At 37.6% G+C, this 20,949-nt stretch overlaps 1 protein-coding gene and 1 long non-coding RNA gene across 2 annotated transcripts; one reads left to right on the top strand and one right to left on the bottom strand.

Moving 5' to 3' along the window:
* Positions 1 to 295: 295 nt before the first annotated feature.
* On the top strand, positions 296 to 17,162 carry LOC139145948 (uncharacterized). Its single transcript, XM_070717400.1, has 3 exons — positions 296 to 381; positions 6,430 to 6,520; positions 16,852 to 17,162. Exons 2-3 carry the CDS (start codon positions 6,445 to 6,447, stop codon positions 17,142 to 17,144), a joined length of 369 nt encoding a protein of 122 aa, XP_070573501.1. The 5' UTR covers positions 296 to 381; positions 6,430 to 6,444; the 3' UTR covers positions 17,145 to 17,162.
* Positions 17,163 to 17,637: 475 nt separating this feature from the next.
* On the bottom strand, positions 17,638 to 19,399 carry LOC139145945 (uncharacterized). Its single transcript, XR_011555059.1, has 2 exons — positions 18,979 to 19,399; positions 17,638 to 17,832 (listed from the first exon to the last, which is right to left on the bottom strand). It is a non-coding gene; the product is annotated as an uncharacterized lncRNA (long non-coding RNA).
* Positions 19,400 to 20,949: the final 1,550 nt, after the last annotated feature.

Here is a 20,949-nt window from a genome sequence, read left to right on the forward strand (position 1 = left end):
TTCGTCCAAGATGCGCAGCAACTCGTACCCAATTGCACCTGAGGTTGTCACTTTGTCGTTTTCGAAGACAAACGAGCCCTATTATTTGTTTCTTGATTGTCTGAGGTAGAATTCATACTGCGATAGCAAGAAGAAGACTTCGCTGAGACCGAGACACCCCTACCCCCGCCCAACATGCCCCACCCCTGGGGACGGATATTTAAGCAACCCCCTTTGGCTGCACGCGCGCGCAAGCGCATTTTACGAGCATATAGTATGCGCATGCGCTGGTATATCCATATATAAAGTTCACACTGTTCTGCATGCGGAGGTGTGAATCTGTCATTATCGTGTCTCACACTGTGTTACAGAGAAGAGAGATCCGTTCCCAGACTTGAAAAGGTGATGGTGGACTCTGTAATGAATTCACAATTCTACAATGTTCCTGTTTACCCTCTGTAAGCCGATGATCTTCCGAAATTCATGTAGTTCTGATCAGCCAGAACTCTGCGGGCGCGGGCTGTAGTGTCTGTCACGTCCACTTTTATCGAGGGTCGGTATGTATCATACATATATATGCCTTTTCAATTACAATTTAGAAGCTTTAAGCGAATCATTTGAGATGAGAAAGTCTAGAGGGACTATAATACTGACACTGCGCTTTTCCTAAAGGTCGCGAAAATAGATCAATGAATCACGGTCTCGTCCGAGTCGAAGACAAAAGTCGGAAACACATTCGACATATTACCAGCACAGCTGCAGTACAGTAGCTCGAGGTTTTGCCTGGGTATTTGGGTCGGACGGCAAAACCCGTATCTGCCGTATCTGGTTTTGCCGTCCGACCCAAAAACCCAGGCAAAACCTCGAGCTACTGTACTGCAGCTACAGTTGCTGTGCCAAAGGTATCTCGACCACTTTACCTAAAAAACACCATTCCCACACCGTATGAGTTTGCATGAATGAAGACAGCTGCAGCTTTATACAAGTTCACTATCCTTTGCATTCGTTTTTAAGGATTTCACTAATTGTTATTCATTTTCTCATGCGTCTGAGCGTCAAACAAGAAAATTCAGTCACATAGGGGCTTCAAGAAGCAATGAGCAAAGCGCCTAGTGTGGAATAATACATATGCGCAATATGTAATCAGATAGTGATTATATGCACAATCACGAGCTTTTACAACTGGTGATTCCCTTTCCTGTGAATGCTGATGAATTTTGAATTCATATTTGCTGCTCTTAAAGGCCCGTATCAATAAAATCAGTCATGGGGAGGGGATCTTTCTTCAGATCCACCGCCGGGAAATGTTTCCAAATAAAATTGTTGGCCTAGACTAAATATAAACATGGTCCCATTTTTAACCCCTTGAGTGCTATAAATTTTTCCCTCTAAAATTTTAGTGTAACATTTTATCCATTTTTAGCTCCACTGTCAGCGACGCGGAGCTTATCAAATAGGTTGATTTTCAGTTGTCGTCCGTCGTCCGTCGTCGTCCGTCAACAATTGCCTTCTCCTCTGAAACCGCAAGTCCAATTGCTTTGAAATTTTACATGCAGCTCACTTGGGGTGACTTTACTTAAATTTGTTCAAATCATGGTGAAATTTGCATATTTGTATTTTTGGGGCATTTTTTGGTGTTTTTGGTAAAAAAATCTTCTTCTCTGAAACCGCTTGTCCGATTGCTTTGAAATTTGATATGCAGTTTAACTTAGGGCGACTTCAGTCAGATTTGTTCAAATCGTGGTGAAATTTGCATATTTGTATTTTTAAGGCAATTTTTGTCATTTTTGGTAAAAAAATCTTTAAAAATCTTCTTCTTCAAAACTACCAGTCAGATAGCTTTGATATTTGGTACATATGTCCCTAGGGATGATCTATTTCAGATTTATTCAAATTGTGCATTTTTAAGGCAATTTTTGCCATTTTTGGTCAAAAAATGTATTTCTCTAAAAGTACTGGTCTGATAGTTTTGAAATTTGGTATACAGGTTTCTACAGACGAACTAAGTAATATATACGGAATTTCTGATGAAATCTGTAATTTTGTATTTTTGGGGCAATTTTTGCCATTTTTGGTCAAAAAATGTGTATTTCCAAAAGTACTCATCTGATAGCTTTGAAACTTGGTATACAGGTTCCTACAGATAAACTAAATGATATTTATTGAAATTATGATGAAATCTGCAATTTTGTATTTTTGGGGCAATTTTTGCCACTTTTGGTCAAAAAATGTGTATTTCCAAAACTACTCATCTGATAGCTTTGCAATTTGGTATACAGGTTCCTACAGATCACCTTAATGATATTTATGGAAATTATGATGAAATCTGCAATTTTGTAATTTTGGGGCAATTTTTGCCATTTTTGGTCAAAAAATGTGTTTCTCAAAAAGTACTGGTCTGATAGCTTTGAAATTTGGTATACAGGTTTCTACAGATGAGCTAAGTAATATATATGGAATTTCTGATGAAATCTGTAATTTTGTATTTTTGGGGCAATTTTTGCCATTTTTGATCAAAAAATGTGTATTTCCAAATGTACTCATCTGATAGCTTTGAAACTTGGTATATACAGTCTGCCACAGAACCCCCGATTTCCGGTACCATTGTATCATGGGTAATTTGGGCCAAAATGGCGTTCTCGGCGAGACTCGCTGATCAGTGGAAAACAACAACTCTCTCAACTCGGCATTTCAACACGAATTCGCGATGCTCCGTGTTTATTTCTATTCCGACGTTGTGGCCCAAGTTCGAAAGAATACCATCAAAGCCATATGTCACAAAATTACCCAGTTTTATTGCCATGATCATTTTTTAAAATCCGGTCGCTAAAAATAGCTTATTTTGCAATAAACAACTTCAAAAACGTGTACTTTTGTTTCCAAAGAACGATATGCGAAGACACGTGTACGATTACGATCGATACCTTTCTGACTAATGGTGAATGGGTCAGCTCGGTGATCGAATGCGTCATTGTCTCGTAAAACCGCCAGAAACCACAGATGGTAAATTCGTCAAAATCGTTGATTTTACGGATTTTTAAGAGGTCGTACAGATCACAGCGTTTATTTAGTTTTGAACCAGAGAGTAGAATCATGTACAGTAACATGCCGCCATCGGAAGGAACCTGTTGGTGGTCATGCTTGCATACTTTTACTGGCCTGTCAACAGTAGAATCCAACATGCACTATTTCCGGGGGTTGGAGCAGTACATTTTCGCGAGCGTGTACTTTTGTGTCCAAAAATGAAATACGCACAATATTGTCATCAGCGTGTAATACCGTTGACATTAAAAACCTACGTTGTAAAATTGAGTGGAATTCTGATGCGACGACTGGTTTGAAGACACTCGAATTTCAAGTAAAAACGTAAAATTCTGTACGATTTCAACCACTTCAACACACCACTGAAATACGAAAACACACACAGCGATGCCGTTGAATTTCCAGTGGGTTAGTCCGGACAACATGCTCTTTCAAGCTGCCCATCAATATCTAGGCTGTACCCTTGTCAAACTTTAGAACGTTATCGGATCGTGATGACAGTCATAAAATTGTAAAGTGACACATGTCAAATTCCTCAAATTAAGGGCAGTAAACACCGTTCTATCCAATCATAGCATATGCAACACAGTCTGGTCTCCTCCTACTGAACTCTGACACTCAAATTTTGCATGATCACCCTCTATATAAGGTAAAATGGGCAGAACATGCTTCTTTTTTGGCATATTGCATTTGGCGGGAAATTCTGGCATGTCCTAAGGACACGCCCAACAATAATGTCACATGACATATTTTGGCAACCGCCATTGGCCAGCTACTTTTATTATTGACACAAGGCGACGTGAATGAATATATTACTAACCAAGGTCACTCATCATTTACGCGCAAGTAGCCCCGAACGAAACACCAGCTCGTCTTCATCTTTGCTGAATATTTCATTGCCGTCTTCATTTTATTGTAGAAATCACTTTCAATACTGTATTCTGAAAGTTTTGATGTTTTTTGCACGAATTATGTCTACATAACGTAGGCTCCTGTTTGTTCGTGAGCGCTTTAGTAGTGCCAGCGGGTGCCAAACTAGTCCAGTTGGTGAGTGACTGGTACTGATTAAATACCTTCATGCCGAGTCGGAGTATTTTCATCGTCTTTTTCAATTAATAATCAAGTAGGTTATCACGTTCAACAGTGTGTGTTGAAAAGTCGGTGAAATATTGTATATTTTAAAGTAGATAATTATGATTACTTAGCTCTTGAGTTTATGATGCATGGCCATGCAACACGCTGTGATATAATTTGATACAGTTCATTGTTAGCAAACGTGTCAAAAGCCCTTGGCAACACTAGCGATCACAAAATTCTTCTTTCAACGAAAATTATATTGTATCACTTATTCTGGTAAGTCTGTGAGCGAAACGTGCAAAAAGACAACACAATTGCTTTCGAGGGCATTGATAATTACGTTGATAATTAATCAACATGCTGTCAAAAAATGTTTCAACATTTGATTGGGCATGTAGCTATCTGAAACGCTACCTATTTGAATTTAGTTCATCATTGTTGCTGTCTAGCTGTGATATCGCAGCGGTACTTGTGGCGTATATCGAACGCGCTTGGGTCATTCGGGTCATCGCCACAGTCTGCGCTGGCGGAAACCATTTTTATTGTGGGGCCGAAGCGAATGCTAATGTGAGTACGGTTGGCTTGTAATTGCACAGATATTTCTAATATTTGCGATTCAATTACTTAGTAGGAGTTTCAAATAAATTAGCAGCTGAGAAAGCGAGAAATAATATAGTTTAGAAGCACTTAATAATTTTTTTTGGATCACACGTAACTGGCAATATCCCCCTTCCATAGTGAGAAGTACCATGCATAATGTCATTGCTTTAGATCCAATCAAATTGCTGGTACCGGACACACCCCCAAATCAGGGGTTCTGTGGCAGACTGATAGGTTTCTATAGATGAACTAAATAATATTTTTTGAAATTATGATGAAATCTGCAATTTTGAATTTTTGGGTCAATTTTTTCCATTTTTGGTTAAAAAATGTGTTTCTCAAAATATACTGTTTTCGTGTCTTGTAAGCCCTTGGGGCTGGGTGTGGCAACCAAGCTGTTTAAGACCACACATGACACTTTAATAAATAGATATAACATAACATAACATAACTGCTCTAACAGCTTTGAAATTTGGTATACAGGTTTCTATAGATGAACTAAATTTGATCTTTTGAAATTATGATGAAATCTGCAAATTTTATTTTTGGGGGCAATTGTTGCCATTTTTGGTCAGAAAATTTTATTCTCCAAAAAACTACTCATCAGATAGCTTTGGTTGACATGTTCTTAGGGATGATCCGATGTGATATATTCAAAGTATGATGAAATCTTCGATTGTGTATTTTTGCAGCTATTTTAGCTACTTTTTTCTGGCCACTGCATTGAGCTATCAAAGATTTCCACCTTCTTCATCAACATGTGTCAAAAATAGTTATTCTCTACATAAATACAGCGGAGCTATATCGGCCGCTAGGTCGCTTGTTATGATTATGTCTGTAATTTTTTTTGATAATTTTGGACTGAATGGACATCAATTTACATTGACTACAGTTTTTGATCAAATGTTTTGGGAAAAATCCAAAGAATTGGCTGGGTTACATGTTTTTAAGGTGACAAAAAATCTGCTTTGGCACTCAAAAGGTTAAAAAAATCCCTTCTAAAGTCTAGCATTTTAGAAATCATGGGTATTTTGTGTGAAATACTCAATGCAACAAAAATGTTGGGGGACAGATATTCAGACTCTCAAACTTGTACAATGCTTTTCTGATCTACCGATTGTGGGATTCATTTTAACCCTTTGAGTGCTGTATTTTTTCCCACCAAAATTTTAGTCCAACATTTTACCAATTATTATGAACTTTTCTGTAATTTTTCTGATAATTTTGGACCAAATTAACACAACATTTCATTGGCCTCAGTTATTTATCAAAATTTTTGCAAAAATCTGACAAAAATTGACTGAGGTATAATTGATAAGGGTGACAAAAATTGACTCTGGTGCTCAAAGAGTTAAAGCTCTTGGTATAAAACTTTTCACCACCTTATTTAAAAATCAAAAATTTTATTTTTCCCCATGGAGTTAACACAGGGATGGTGGCCATTTTGAATTTTAAATATTGTAAAATATTGGGTAATTTGTAGCTCTAGTACCAAATTTTGCATGGTGACCCCGGTTTTTATTCTGGATTTTGAAAGAGAATGGTTGAATGTTTGTCTGAGGAAAGTTTGAGCAAAATTTTGGTCTTTAGTTTTAGGGGATGAAGCTGCTACAAAATGAAGAGAGTGCATATTAAATCAAAAACACTACGCAGTGAATTGATTGATCAAAATTATGCCATTTAATTCTCCAATTCTCATTAACAAAATTTTCTTCCTTTTGAATATTGTAGATTACGAAAAGTGGTATGGATACTCTTCGTAAAGCTGTTCCACAACATAGCTCCAGAAATCAGAAAAGAATATTCTGCATGAATGTCAAAAGTAAGTTTATACATACAGAGTAAACTCTAAATAATAAGAATAAGCCATGAACTCAATTATTACATGTATCATCATTTGATAATTCATATAATCTCTCAACTTCAAGTATTCTGAAAGAATATTTTTGATATTGTTTTTTAAAACTGCTGCATTGTCAACAGTATCAGTATCAACATGGAAGTTTAAAGGGAGGGTGCCAACCAGTCTGTGGCTGGGTGTATTGGACCCATACAACAAGTCTGTTCCCATACACAACATTAACATCTCTTGAGATAGTTTGCTATAGTTTTTGGTACACAAGTTTCGTAAATTTATGTAAAAAATCTTCATGTCAGACGCAATTTTTCCCTCACATTTTGCAGCTGAAGAGCAGGCAGTGAAACCTCAAGTCACAGGCAGGCCAGTTGAAACTGGCTGTGCTAGCAATTTTTTTGTCTTCTTGCCCGGGAACAAGTGAGTTTATGACTAAAAAATGATTTGCTCATGAAGTGTGTTTAGAAATGTTCCAGTGACGTCCAACATTTATTTATTTATTTATTTATTTATTTATTTATTTACCTTTGAAACGGTTTAAAACGCAAAAACTGCAGAAAAAGCAGACCACAAACATTGTTTACTTTGAATAACATAGTCACATCAGTTGCACATCTTTGTGTTTTTAGTAAAATATTTGCGTGGCTAATCAATTTTCGCTGTGGCTAATGTTTTTTTGCATCAATTAGCCACACCAGCAGACCGTGGCTAATTTGAAAAAAATCCTAGCGCGAACACTGCATACGACCTAAATAAAGTGATCGATACATCAACTTTTAAACATAACTCGTATGTATTAGAAAAAGGGTTTTACACAGCAGTGTTGTTCTATGCCAAGACCTTGCTACTCTGGAAAACGAGATGTGTCCGACCTAAAATGTATTGCTCTTCAAAACGATCATGGATGTTTTCCTTGCAGTGTTCAACGTTTCGTTTGTATGGATGGTAGACGTTGCAAACGCTTCAATTTAAGGGACTGCCCGATCATCCTGGGTTCATCAACTATACTGGCGTTAAAATCCAAGTGGCGACTAGCTTTCCACCATTACGCAGCGGCCAGTACTGTTGTTTTACATTCATCAGCCATGCAACATGCTTACGGCTCCAATACACCGTTGCCCCTACATTAGTCCTTTCTACCCAGCTTCCTATGTACCACCATATATGCTGTAGTGGGTATTTAATTGCAAAGGTTGATGGGTAACTGAATTGTTTTACATGTCACACTAGGACTGAGGTAATGACCTTCAGGGAGCTACGCGAATATATGAACTACGTAAATTCTGCGTGATCGACCCATTCATATAATGTTGCGCCCTTAGTGGCGCATCAAACGTAGATTCGAGATTTTATTGCGCGAATTGTGTAATGGCGCATCCTAGAATTAAGTCTGAAGATTACTGACATACATAAAAGGTATAAACTACCAGTGTTATAGGAATCCTGACATTGAAACTCTTGAACTAGTTGTATGACGACCTTACAGTAAACTAAAAACATATTGCACAGAGCTGCATCCATTTGTTTTGATGCTACATTTTTATGATGCATTTTGGAAAGTCTGTGGTGGCACTGAGTTCTTCCTTACCTGATGTCACAATCCTTGTCAAGTTGTTAACCCTTTGACTGCTGAAATTTTTCCCACCAAAATTTTAGTGCAAAATTTTTCCAATTTTTAATGAATTTTTCTGTAATTCCTTAAATTTTGGACAAAATGGACAGCACTTTTCATAGACGCCAGTTTTGGGTCAAAATTTTGGGAAAAATCTGAAAAAAAATGTTTGGACCTGAAAAAAATAGTCTGGGTTATATTTCATAAAGGTGACAAAAATTGACTTAGGCACTCAAAGGGTTAAAATTGATTTGACGTATTTTCTGCCATGTTTTCATCATTTTTTATCATTTGTAAATACGTCAGCTGACCTTTGGGATCTGTTATGCTGATAGAGCTAATGCAAAGCCAGTTGGGTCAATGAGGTCATTTCCAACCATTTGAAGAGCGCCCCAAAGGGTGATATTGAGAGAGTGTGAAATATATGAATTCCTTGCTACATGTACATTTAGCTGAATCGTGAAACATTGAGCATGATGACCTACAGAATGATAATTTCAAAAAGTATAAAACAAATGATAAATTTCTGGAGGTTTTGACAAAATTTATGATACCATGACAAAAAACTTCCGATAAAACAAAATCCTGCGTATTTCACACATAATTACTTTGAAGTACGCAAAGTAAACTGACGTCTGCAGAATCCAATACGCATTGAAAAAAACGCAGTCTCCATAACAAAGACATGCCAAGGACACGTGGTTTCCCTCCTATGCGTAGTTTATCTATGACTAAAAATTAAATGTTTGCTTATAAAAAATGTTCATGATTTTGCAACATTTTGTCCTACATCCTGTAAATCACATGGCGTCAATTGTTTCCTTCAAGGCTGTACCAATAACAATCTAACATGTTCAATAGAGTTTGTCCTTATTTCAAAAAAATGTTCTTTTTTCCATTGTGCCTGATGCGTACACTGGGCCTACACTTTTGATCAGGGTGGTACGATAGTTTTTTCCAACTGCTATTTACAGTTTAGTCAGTACTTCCAAAATATGTCAAACGTAAGACCGTCGACAGTTTCTTTGCACCATCGAAAAATGTTGAAGGAAAAAAAACATCAAGCGACGTTAGCCAGGCATCGAGTAGCAGTGATGTTTCAACGTTTCCATGTTTCCATGGCGACAAAGTCAGCCAGAATTGCAGCCGTGATATCAGTCTCATCTGTCCCATGTGAATGTGGGTTCGCGAGTACCCACAACACGATTAAAACATCGAAACGTATACCGGTAGTTGTCTGAGCGAAGATGTGATAAATGATCTGATGGTGATAACAATGGAAGGCACAAAAATTTGCGAGTTTGACTTCAGAGCACCAATGATAGAGTTGAGGCAACAAATTAAGACATCGCGGATGTACATGTACATGTATGTCATGAGATTGACTCAGTTGACAACATACCTCTGACCAATTCTGTATTATTGCTGTGGAATCATATGATAAGAAAATGTTTAGCGAATCTGACTTGATCCAGAGAAGTAGTCAAGAGAATTTAGAAATTTTTTGGTAGAGAAAATGTTGTGTGTACAAGTACAAAGTAAATTTACTGTTAATGCAGTATATTTATAATGCTACCTTTGTAGGCAATGCAAACTGTAGGCATACCATAGTGCACTCAGTCTACAATACACTGTGTCATTTAAATGAAGTCACAAATGTTAGAGAGCAATAATAGCTCTGTAATGGTGACAGTGGCTTTGCATATACCTGATAATTCTTTGAACAAGTAAACAACTTTCAAGGTTCTGTGTGACTTGAAATACCATTGCCACATACCCATAGGTCTGACCACATAAAGAAATATTCATGACTATAACTAGCCAGAGCTGATTTGCCCTACCAATCAACCCCTATTGAAAAGTATACCGGTACTGATCCAATCACACAATAAGCTGTAGGGTTCTCCTAGTGTAGTGTTAAAAGTGAAAGCTCATGTACAGCTCAACAATTATGTGTGGAATTATTACCAGGTCTGAGCACAGTCCCTCCACGGACCGTGGTCTGAGCAAGCAGTCGGGAGACACAATTGTCAAATTCTATAGAATATACGGCTAGTTTTCAATTGGGACTTCAGTCAAATAATAAACATTGGCTAGCTACATACAGTGAAACATAACACTAAGGTGAGAGACAGTGCAATATCTGTATGGAGTCCAGTGACATGAAGTGTCTCTGCTGAAGGTAGAAATGTCTCTGATTTTGGAAGGCGTCAGTTTTCAAGTTAATAAAGGCAAGCACAGTTTGGAGAAAATTGATATCACAGCCTGACCTCCTCAGTTGCTCTGGCCAATTGATTACAAAACCATTAACACTACCAGTGAGTTCAAATGTCAGCCAGAGACTTTATTAGAATACATTCTAAAATTTGTGACTTTTAAACATTATGACACACAGAAGTTTGGGTTTGCATTGTTAACTACTCTGTGTGCCTTGTACACTCAATCTATCTTGCTAAGATAGTTGTTCCAGACTTTTCCAAATAAAATAATTGAAAATTACACTTTCACCAGTACATTATATCACGCTATCAAAAACTGCTTTAACTTTCATGTTTAAAAAGAGCATAAAATTCATACTCATGCTCTTTTGATTATGTTAACGGTTCAGTGTTCAAAGTTCCAAGTTCATTTTCAGGGTTCAGTGCCAGTCCACATATTTACACAATAAAGCACACCCAGTGATGGTAGATTTTGATCAGTTCACAACATATATACATGAGCGATAGTGAGTGCATATACCGGTATGACGTGAATTGAGTGGCATACTGTAGCTGGGTGTGATTTATTGCTATTATATCATAATTATAATAGTATATTGAAATTCTGGCGTCGAACGTCAAAAATGGATTTTTGCTCACGCTGAGAGCTCGCGGGCATGCCAGCCGATATCGCCAATATACCATGGTTCTTTTCGCGTCTCAACCAATCAGATTGCTGTATTTGGGACATCAATATACAGGTATAATATAATAGAAGTTAATGTTCAGTTCATTTCATTTCTTAGGGTCATGACAGTTCAGTGTTCCAAGTCAGTGTTCTCACATACACCCAGTAGAGGGCAGTCTCATGACTTCATTTTAAAGACCGATTCTTTTATCCAAACGGTGGTTATTCAAATGGTTTTCTCATTCATGGAATACCCTCCCAGTACCGGTATGTTGTTTGGTAGATTTCAATCTCCCTACTGTTATACTCTTCAATGCAATGTGTACAGATTCCATCTGTACTGTTATGTTATAATGTCTTCAAGGAGATTCGTTGTGTATATGCGACTTTTGAACCTTTTCTTCAAGTGTTGTCTGAATATTACCATCAGTTTCAATCATGAGACTGATTTAATTGTCTCTGTCAGTTTCTGCATTCAAATGTTTCTTATGCTTCAAAAGTTTCAGCTAGACTGGTGTGGCTGTGAATGAACTTGTGCAATCAGTCACTGCATAGGTAGTCACTGTTTTGCTGTTGTTGTTTTGCCAGCTAGTGTTCCCAAACAACCACTTTGCAGTGCCATTTCTGTTTGATCCATTTAAAAGTGTGAATCTCAAATTACAATTCTCTGCAATGATGAGAGATCCATTTGACTATCAACCAAATGAAGCCATGTACTAGTTTATGTGTACACAGCACTGCGCATGCATTTTGTTGTGCCGGTAGGGTTTCTGAGTTACCTGGCAGGCCCAAACTTCTCTTCATCATGGTACTTATAGTATTCATGTCTTGTTGATAATAATTTCCCATTTGAAATGCTAATTTAGTTGAAACAAGTAGTTTTGACATTGACTATTAAACCATGCAAAATCTTAATGTCACAACGTTGCTCTTTAACTCATAGGAAATAGATAGTGTTGTGTTGTCTTGGTAAAGTAAAGCTAAAATAATATTGCAGAAAATTAGAACCATTGTCTGAAATGTGCATGCTCCTGGAATTTGTCCAGAGAACATATCAATATTCATCAAAGTTGTAAATGTTGAGAAAGTATTGCACAGTATATCTCCATGATCAGTGAAATAGGAAAGGAACGATAAAGGAAAATGCACATACATATTACCAGGTTTACAACATAGAGATTTAGAGATTTATGAAAGATTAAAAAGTCACCAGGCACAAGACACAATCATTATGGGGCCAATGTCATAACTCTTGCTGTCTCTGTGCGTTTCAGTCTGTCAGTCTGTCCATCTGTCTATATCCATCTCTGCATGTCTACCTGTAGACCAAAGTGGTAGAGCTCATAACTAAACGAATACACTTAAGGGTTTTTCACTCGTTCTCATTTTTCTGTGTAAATGGTATATCTTGTCTGTTTATATCTGTACAAATGGATTGATAGCAGGGCCCCCCTGTGTAAGTAAAGTCCAAGGGTTGCCTGTATTCTTGTGACTCATTATGAATCAGGACAGAATGTTTTATTCAGACTATCATAATGGTGTACATGTATTGCTCAAATAGACAGGCAGTCATTGCAGTTTTGACCAGTTTGCAGCCAGAATGTTTAGTTGTCTTTCCAAACAAGCCTGTTGAGTAAAAACAAACAACTATGCATCAGATGATCAATGGATTACTTGTTTTAATATTGACTTGCCGAATTTATTAACTTCTAAGAAAAGCATATGCTTGAGAAATCGTGTGCAATGACGAGTGAGATAATAAAGAATTCTCAGACTGGTTTATTTCAGCTGAAAACATTGTTCACCTGAATACAAATTATTGACTGACTCAGGGATTACCCTGACTCAAGAACGGCATGAGATAAAATCGCACATGAAAAAAAACGGGGGGAGAATTTCAAAGTCTGTGGGACCGGACCTAACTTTCCCTGATTTTCTGCAGATTGGTTAATTTGCATAACAATACACTCAGTGAGACAGTTTTTCGGACGACCTCAGTTTTCAGACATTTAATGACATGCTGTTCGTTATACTACTTTGCTCCCTTTTGATAGCGTTTTACAAGTCATGCTACAGCATATTAAGTCAGGTGACGCTGCCGTCTCGTTTGGATTTTTAGGTGCCCAAGCCCAAGCTTGGGCACCTATTGGTTTCGTTGGAATTTTTCTTTCTTCTTGTGTCAATTTTTTGCCAGCCTAGAACTTGAATAACGCCTATGCTAAACATTTCAAACTTGGTACAATGATGGGGGCCAATGAGAAGTGGTGCACCTGACCCTTGAAATTTTTATTGGTCATGTGACCTGGCGGCCATATTGGATTTTCCAAAAACCTTTAAACGGCTTCTCCTGATGATCTAGGGGTCTGGTCAATTTGAATTTTTGTACATAGCAAGCATGACCTAAGGTCTTGAGATTTTGTAAATAAAATTGCATGCGGTCACGTGACTTTGGCCGCCATATTGGATTTTCGAAAAATACCCTTTTAATCTTTAAAAATCTTCTTCTCCAGAACCAAAACACCGTTTGAGCTGAAATTTTACTCATGTTATCCTTAGAGTGATCTCTTTCAAGTTTGCACAAAACATTTCGATCGGTCACGTGATTTGGCCGCCATATTTGATTTTGCAAAAATCGCAGTTTCATCTTCAAAAATCTTCTCCTCCAGAATCAAAACACTGATTAGGCTGAAATTTTACATATGTCTTCCTTAGAGTGATCTCTTTCAAGTTTGCAAACGACATTTGGATCGGTCACGTGATTTGGCCACCATCTTGGATTTTACGAAAATCGCAATTTAATCATTAAAAATCTTCTTCTCCAGAACCAACACACCGATTGAACTGAAATTTTACTCATATCATCCTTAGAGTGATCTCTTTCAAGTTTGCGAAAGACATTTCGATCGGTCACGTGATCTGGCCGCCATATTGGATTTTCGAAAAAATACCAATTTAATCTTCAAAAATCTTCTTCTGCGGAACTAAAACACCAATTGAGCTGAAATTTTACTCATGTCATCCTTAGAGTTATCTCTTTCAAGTTTGCGAAAGACATTTGGATCGGTCACGTGACTTGTCCGCCATATTGGATTTTCGAAAAATACCAATTTAATCTTCAAAAATCTACTTTTCCAACACTAAACCACCGATTGAGTCGAAATTTTACTTATGTCATCCTTGAAGTGATCTCTTTCATGCTTGCAAAAGACATTTTGATCTGTCAAGCGGTTTTGCCGCCATAATGGATTTTGCGTAAAACTTACTTTTACTAGTAAAACCAACAGTAACTATGAAATCATGTTCAATTTCCTTCTTAACAAGAAGTAAAAGACTCTACCAATCTCAATTGTGCCCAGACCTTATTAACTATGTGCATATCTAATTCTAGGCTCACAAATAGGGTAAGAGGGCCGAATTTTGGTACATGAGGAGTACTATAAGATAAAAATCTTTTCTCAAATAGCCGATTTCAAGGTCAATTTTTGTGTGTATATGTAATATTAGGCTTGGGCACCGCCAACGCTGCTTGCAGCTTTAATTTTTGGTAGAAGCTATTTCGGGCTACAAACTTGGTGAAGTTAGCCACACCGTACGATACGAGGTGTCAAACGCAACACACAGGGACAGCCCGTGTCCGATATCTAAGCGCTATACACGTTGAAATATAGTTGCGTCGTCCATGGATTAAACGTAACTAATTATCAAGAAATATTTCCATATAGTTTTCTAAACACATCGAAATTGAAAATCGGGGTTCGCCGTTCCAAGTTTCAAAATATCAATATTGAGCCCCTTATCACATTCAAAATATGACGTCCGATTACTGCGATAGCAGTCCGATTACATGCACTCAACATGGGGGCAACAATTTGGCAACTATGACCCCCTAAATGCCACTTCTGTCGGTGTTAACAGTTTGAGGATAAACACAATGAAGTTTCGAAAGGTATGATAATAAGATTTTGTTGTGATCGTCATTTATGAAACGACTTTAGGCGAAATTCACTACCTTGTCCTAAAACTGTCACACTGAGTGTAGTTTTAATCGGAGGCGATCGAATCCATACTTTCTAGTGCAGGAGTAACGGAAGTACAGTAGTCCAGAATAGTGCATTTTCATTTTTTCTTCGCACTACCACTCGTACTGGACACGAATATTCCTTCGTAAGCGCCATTTTGAGCGACTCCAATGATTTGTCAATGTACGCAAAACTTCCTGTTTGCAACCAATCACAAACGCAGTTGAAACGGGTAACTCTGCAACAGCTTTTTTCTAGCGTAATTATAGCGCTCTCTACGGCGACACAATGAGTGGTTCTGTACTGAAAACCTGCCAAATATTACCGATGAATTTAGATAGCGTAAAGGTATCACGTATGCTCCATTTGAATTATCGGCGCGACTTTTTTGCCCAATTGATTTTTCTGAATGCGATTTTTCTGATTTTTTAGCGTAAATATTGCGTTATCGCGCCCCAAAGTGATCCCTGTGACTTAAAATGGCAATTTGAGACTTATGTTACATGTAGAAAAGTAATTATCTTTTTCTAAATACTTTTTTAGTATGGGAATCCATGCATCAAAAGTGAAGTACATGTAGAAGATAAACATTGCAAAGTCTGTTGAACCCCAATATTACCTCTTTACCATCTCTTTCCTAATTTGTTCAATACCTGTACAGGTTTTTGTATTTAATAATTTTATTGGGTTTTCTTAAAAGTATAAAACACATTCTGACAAGCGAAATGTAAAAATCCAAGATGGCGGATTCACGCATGCGCAAAAGTTACCATGACGTCAGATTTAAAGTTTGGTTTCCTGGACTTACAATAGAACGTTTTTAGCATATGCCTTTCGTAGACCATCGCGTGTGTACCTGGCTTGCTGCAGTGGCCATTTGGCATACATGAAAAATTGAATTCCTGCCTATTTAGATTCATCATTTGCATGAGAAAGCAAGTTACCGAGTGCCTACTTCAAATCTTGTACATTACAATTGGATTTGATTTTTGGTGTACAGCTATGACGACTGACCTCTCCCACATATCGTTTTATCCCGGTTATTAAAGGCACCGGAGATCAAAGGAAAATGACCTGAAAAAGATTTTTGAAATGCAGTATTATCCTGCAGAATGACACATGAGTACAATCAGAGATAATGGTGAGTGAGTTAGTTGTTTTGACAAAAGAAAGACTATGCTATTAAGTAGACTGAAAGACATTAACAACTTCTTCTGTTCATTTTCTATGCATTCCCTTGGAACAAAGGATCTGTAATTTTCTTTCACGCCATGAACTTGAACAAACAAAGACTTACGTGATAGTGTTTTCATAATTATATGCATACATTTTTATGCGTTCAATATAATGAAGGCTTTTCTGAATTCCAGAGCTGTTTTATTTTTCTTACAGATGTTATTTCTACTTTCTGCATTTTCAAAACACTTGACATGCAACTAGTACTTGAAATGTGATGTTTCCCTTCTGTGAGATTCCCTTCAGTGATGTTGTACTTGAAATGTGATGTTTAACTTCTTCCAATTTAGTCCAAGATTAGAAAAGTAAAAGACTTAGAATGAGAAAATTTATGAAATAATGGACTTTTTCAAAACAGAGGAGATTATTGAAAGGTTTTTAATGTTTTTGTATTATTATTATCAGTATCTAGTACTTGGTCTATTTTTTCTCATTACATTCAATTTCATGTTTTGCTGTTTATATGTAGTATTAACTTCCCTTACATTTTAGTTGGAAATCAATCAATCAAACAAGTAGTTGAATAATTTCTCTAATATTTTCAGGTAATGGTATGATGTCAATATACACTATAGGAGGAGGTCGATGGGTGGAAGAAAGTGTTTGGCCATTGTCAAAAGAGCTGTACAGGCTGGATTTTTTGGTCGATGACAATGATGCTGACTTGACCAGTGTACAAAGGCTGACAGGAAAAGGTGCAATGATGTCACCCCTTCATAGTAAAGCAATGGTGAATCTCTTATTAGGTGAAGACACAAAGTTTCTGGTATGGGGTGGCTACAATCTGACATCACTGTTTTGTACAAACGAGGCAGTGACAACCCTTATGAAAATTTAGCCTTCCCGACAAGATTTTCGGGAGCTCTCCAGAAAAGGTCCCGCAGTGGTCCAGGAGCTCTCCAGGACCATCTTTCCGGGAGAGCGTGGCATTGCTATTCAAATTAGGTTTGCTGGATCCCTCCCGGAAAGATTATGTCTCTCTGCAGGACAGGTTAGCTGTCGCTCTGCGGGACGGTTATAGCTGCCGCTCTGCCGGGCTGGTTAGGTGTCGCTCTGCCGGGCGGGTTAGCTGTCGCTCTGCCGGGCAGGTTAGCTGCCGCTCTGCTGGGCAGATTAGCTGCTGCTCTGCCAGGCAGGCTAGCTACTGCTCTGCCAGGCAGGCTAGCTGCTGCTCTGCCATACAAAAATCAACCTACCTTCTGCAATCTGACTAACATTTACTCCAACAACCTGAAACTTATCACTGCTGCTGAAAATCAGCCATTACCAAGCCATCATCTCACAACCTACACCACTCTGCTGCCCCCCCAAAAGAATGCAAGGGCTAAAAATTTGGTAGGAATAAAATTTAATCCACCATATTTTTAAAGCCAATCAACATGACCGATATAAAAAATGTTCAAGTGTCCGTAAAGTCCTTAACTTCATATTGTCACAACGACGGATTATTCTGAAAGACTTGTACTTGTCTGTTACAGCTTTGGTTATTGCTTGACTTGTCATCTTGAAGTTGTCCTATGTGTAAGCTGCAAAAAATATAAAAAGTTCAAGTCAGATATAAAGTTTATCAAACTTATGACAAAATTATGTATGCAAGTTAGAATCCTCGTTGGAGTTGAAAATTTTGACTCGTTCAACAGCCATCAAACATTGAAGACTGTGAAATTTGCATGTATTCATAAAATAAAGAAAATGTTCCCTCAACTTGTGAATGACAAAATGTGATTTATAGCAGTAGTCTCGTATCAATCTGTTCAACTTGCAATTTGCTTCAAGCTAGGAAAGTAGTAGAATCATTGGCATAAAACAAAATTTAATTTGCAGATGATTTATCCCCTGCAGTTATTCCGTTAAGATTGTAGACTTCACCATGCAAAACTCGCTTGGTTTGAGTACGCTTCATTGCATACCTACATGAACTTTCTAAAGCCAAATTGAAACATAGTTAGAAAAAAGGTAGGTCTTTGTACTGAGCTTATATCTAAGTTGCTTATCAAAAGGTTGCAGCATTAAATGCAATAGAATATTGTATGCATATTTTGTGATGTAAGAGTTCATGTAGAACTTCAATGAAATATTGTTATGAAATATTGTAAATTAATTACTGATTCCCCTTACAATATGCCAGCAAAATATCTACAGGTTACATATAAACAAATGTCAAAATACGTTAATGAAAATTTTAAAATTAACTTCAATTTTAAGGACACACGTTCAGAATGATCTTATAAGCAGACAGATGTATATTGATGTCATAGAGAAGTACGTTTTGGAATACATGTACATGTAGCAGGTACCAGACTCGGTCAAGAGTTTGAGAACTTAATTCGTATCCAACAATTCCTACATGTATTGTTCTTTCTTTGTTTTTATATCTGTCCTTTTATATCGTACATTGAGGGAAATTATATACATGAGCAAAAGTTTTACCTTTGCCAATGCAAGAGAGAAGTATATTATTGTAGATAATAGTATCGGCATGTACTTCCATTTTTGTGTACACTGTACCACGGTCCCTCTATCGTTGTACACTCTACGTTCAACCTCACGAGCTATACCAATTTATTAGAATTCATACAATTGAACTGTATCACTCGAGAATTGCGCCGAACAAAAACAGTAAAAAACTACGTCTTCACGTCGCAGAGAAGGCGAATCGAAAATGTACTTACCGAAGTTTAAACGATCACCTAGATCCACGGGGATGTTATGGTGATCATTGTTCAAATCGACGAGCCGATCGATCTCCACAAGCTGATCATGACGACATGACTTTTTTACGCGTCGTAAACATTGCCTATAGGTTTTACATACATAGTTAGCGTGTATGAAGTCGTCACGACGATGTCAAACAGCAAATTTACGCGAAATTTTGTCAAACTTGTAGGGAAAAATCAGCGACAATTTACTCAGTAATTCAAAGGTCGTAACTGTCCAAAAATTGCCGCTGAGATTTGACCTTTGATTGTTTTACCAATCTGACCAATCATAACGAAGTCTTCACATGATCTATGATGTCATCATGCGTGATACTATTACTTCCGGTACAAAGTCCTCGCGATCGCTGCAGTGTAACTAGCATGAAGTACAGCGGACTTCAAAGCGTTTAAAAAGTACACTGACGGAAAGTTCATTGAAAAAACCTAGAGCGTTCGATCGACTATCCAAGCAACAGTACATTGAGAGCTCCTGTGGCCATGACTAAGTCGCGACACGATGTCAGAATATAGCAGGAATATAGTGGCGAAACCCTACGTATAGCATTCCCATATGCCGCCGTGCTACAAGTTACAACTGTGTATCGTACAAAGGTACTACTACCGTAAATCTATAGTGTGCCTTTTCGGTTTTACGGGACCCAAGTTTCAATGAAAATTGTATTCTTTGCGACAGAGTGAGATACGAAAACCAACGCATCAGTTCAACTGTGTAAACTTGTGTTCACGTGTGTTTCTCTGGAGAGTTGAGGTTACACGTATTACGTGCACGGACATGCATCCATGGGTTGAGAACACAATAACAATAATGAAAATGGATTTACAAGATTTATTCCCTTGTCTTAAAACTTCAAAGTCGGCGATTTAGTAACTGCACTGATCAAAGTAAAAATGATGTTTTTGGAAATAATTGTCGATGAGATAATTTGTAAGGTCAAATATTGTCACAGACGTGATGTAAATCCTATAATAAAAGCAAGCAATGAAATGTTATTGTTATCAATTATTATTTCCTTCGTGGACTACGGCCGATTTTCTAGAGATTTTCGTTGCTGCCATGAATTTAATTTTAAATTTTCTTACGGATTAATTTATCATTGGCTCAAAAAGTAACCTGATAGGCAAAGAAAACATTTTCATAGGAATCTTTTGTGGCTGCCTATAGTGTACTCATGAAACAGCATTGTTAATCATCAGAATACCCTTTTTAGCAGTTTGTAGCTCGATCGCCTCAATCACATCATAGCAGCTTTTACTGTCTATTAATTATCACACTGTGAATGAACTATTTAGCACTGCAAACCCACGCTCACGTTCATACATTGCTTGGGCCTATGTCTACCATCTGCAAACTTCATTTATTTTTATTTTATTTTTTATATTTGTGATAGACAATACCGCAGCAAATATTAAGCTTTAATACTGATCGCCTCTGTGCAACTATGAACACATGTAAGTCGATCTGTCCTCTGCTACCTCCATGGTCTGATAGTCAAAATACATTAAGTGCAGAGATGCTGCTCCACTCCTATCATTTTCTGTCGCTCTACGGGACAGATTTGTTGTTAGATATATCTGATCAGCCACAATTATTAGGCCACTAATGTTCCTGCAGAGATGCTGCACCATTCAAGTAATTTGCTGCCGCTCTGCCGGACAGATTGTAACAAAGTGATCTGCCCAGCTAGTGGGCCAGATTCTGCGGACCCTTATGGACCTTATGGCCACAGTGTCCATATTCCTGGAGAACTCCATCAAAATGGCAAAATACCATTCCAAAGCTGTGGCTGTACTTTGACAAAAATACCGGGAGAGAGAACTCTGCAATTTTATTCGGGGGGATTGAAATGATGCATAAATTCTCTAGAATACCAAAGTTTACTCAGGACACCATCGATGGAAGTTTGTATCTTTTGCTTACAGATA

Source organism: Ptychodera flava, chromosome 12 (genome assembly GCF_041260155.1).
Source record: "Ptychodera flava strain L36383 chromosome 12, AS_Pfla_20210202, whole genome shotgun sequence".
Taxonomy (NCBI): Eukaryota; Metazoa; Hemichordata; class Enteropneusta; family Ptychoderidae; genus Ptychodera; species Ptychodera flava.

Excerpts from the sequence above, each read along its gene's own strand:
- LOC139145948 (XM_070717400.1), top strand. The coding sequence starts at position 6,445 with ATGGATACTCTTCGTAAAGCTGTTCCACAACATAGCTCCAGAAATCAG. Across the intron at positions 6,521-16,851 it reads ATTCTGCATGAATGTCAAAA|GTAATGGTATGATGTCAATA; the intron begins GTAAGTTTATAC and ends TAATATTTTCAG.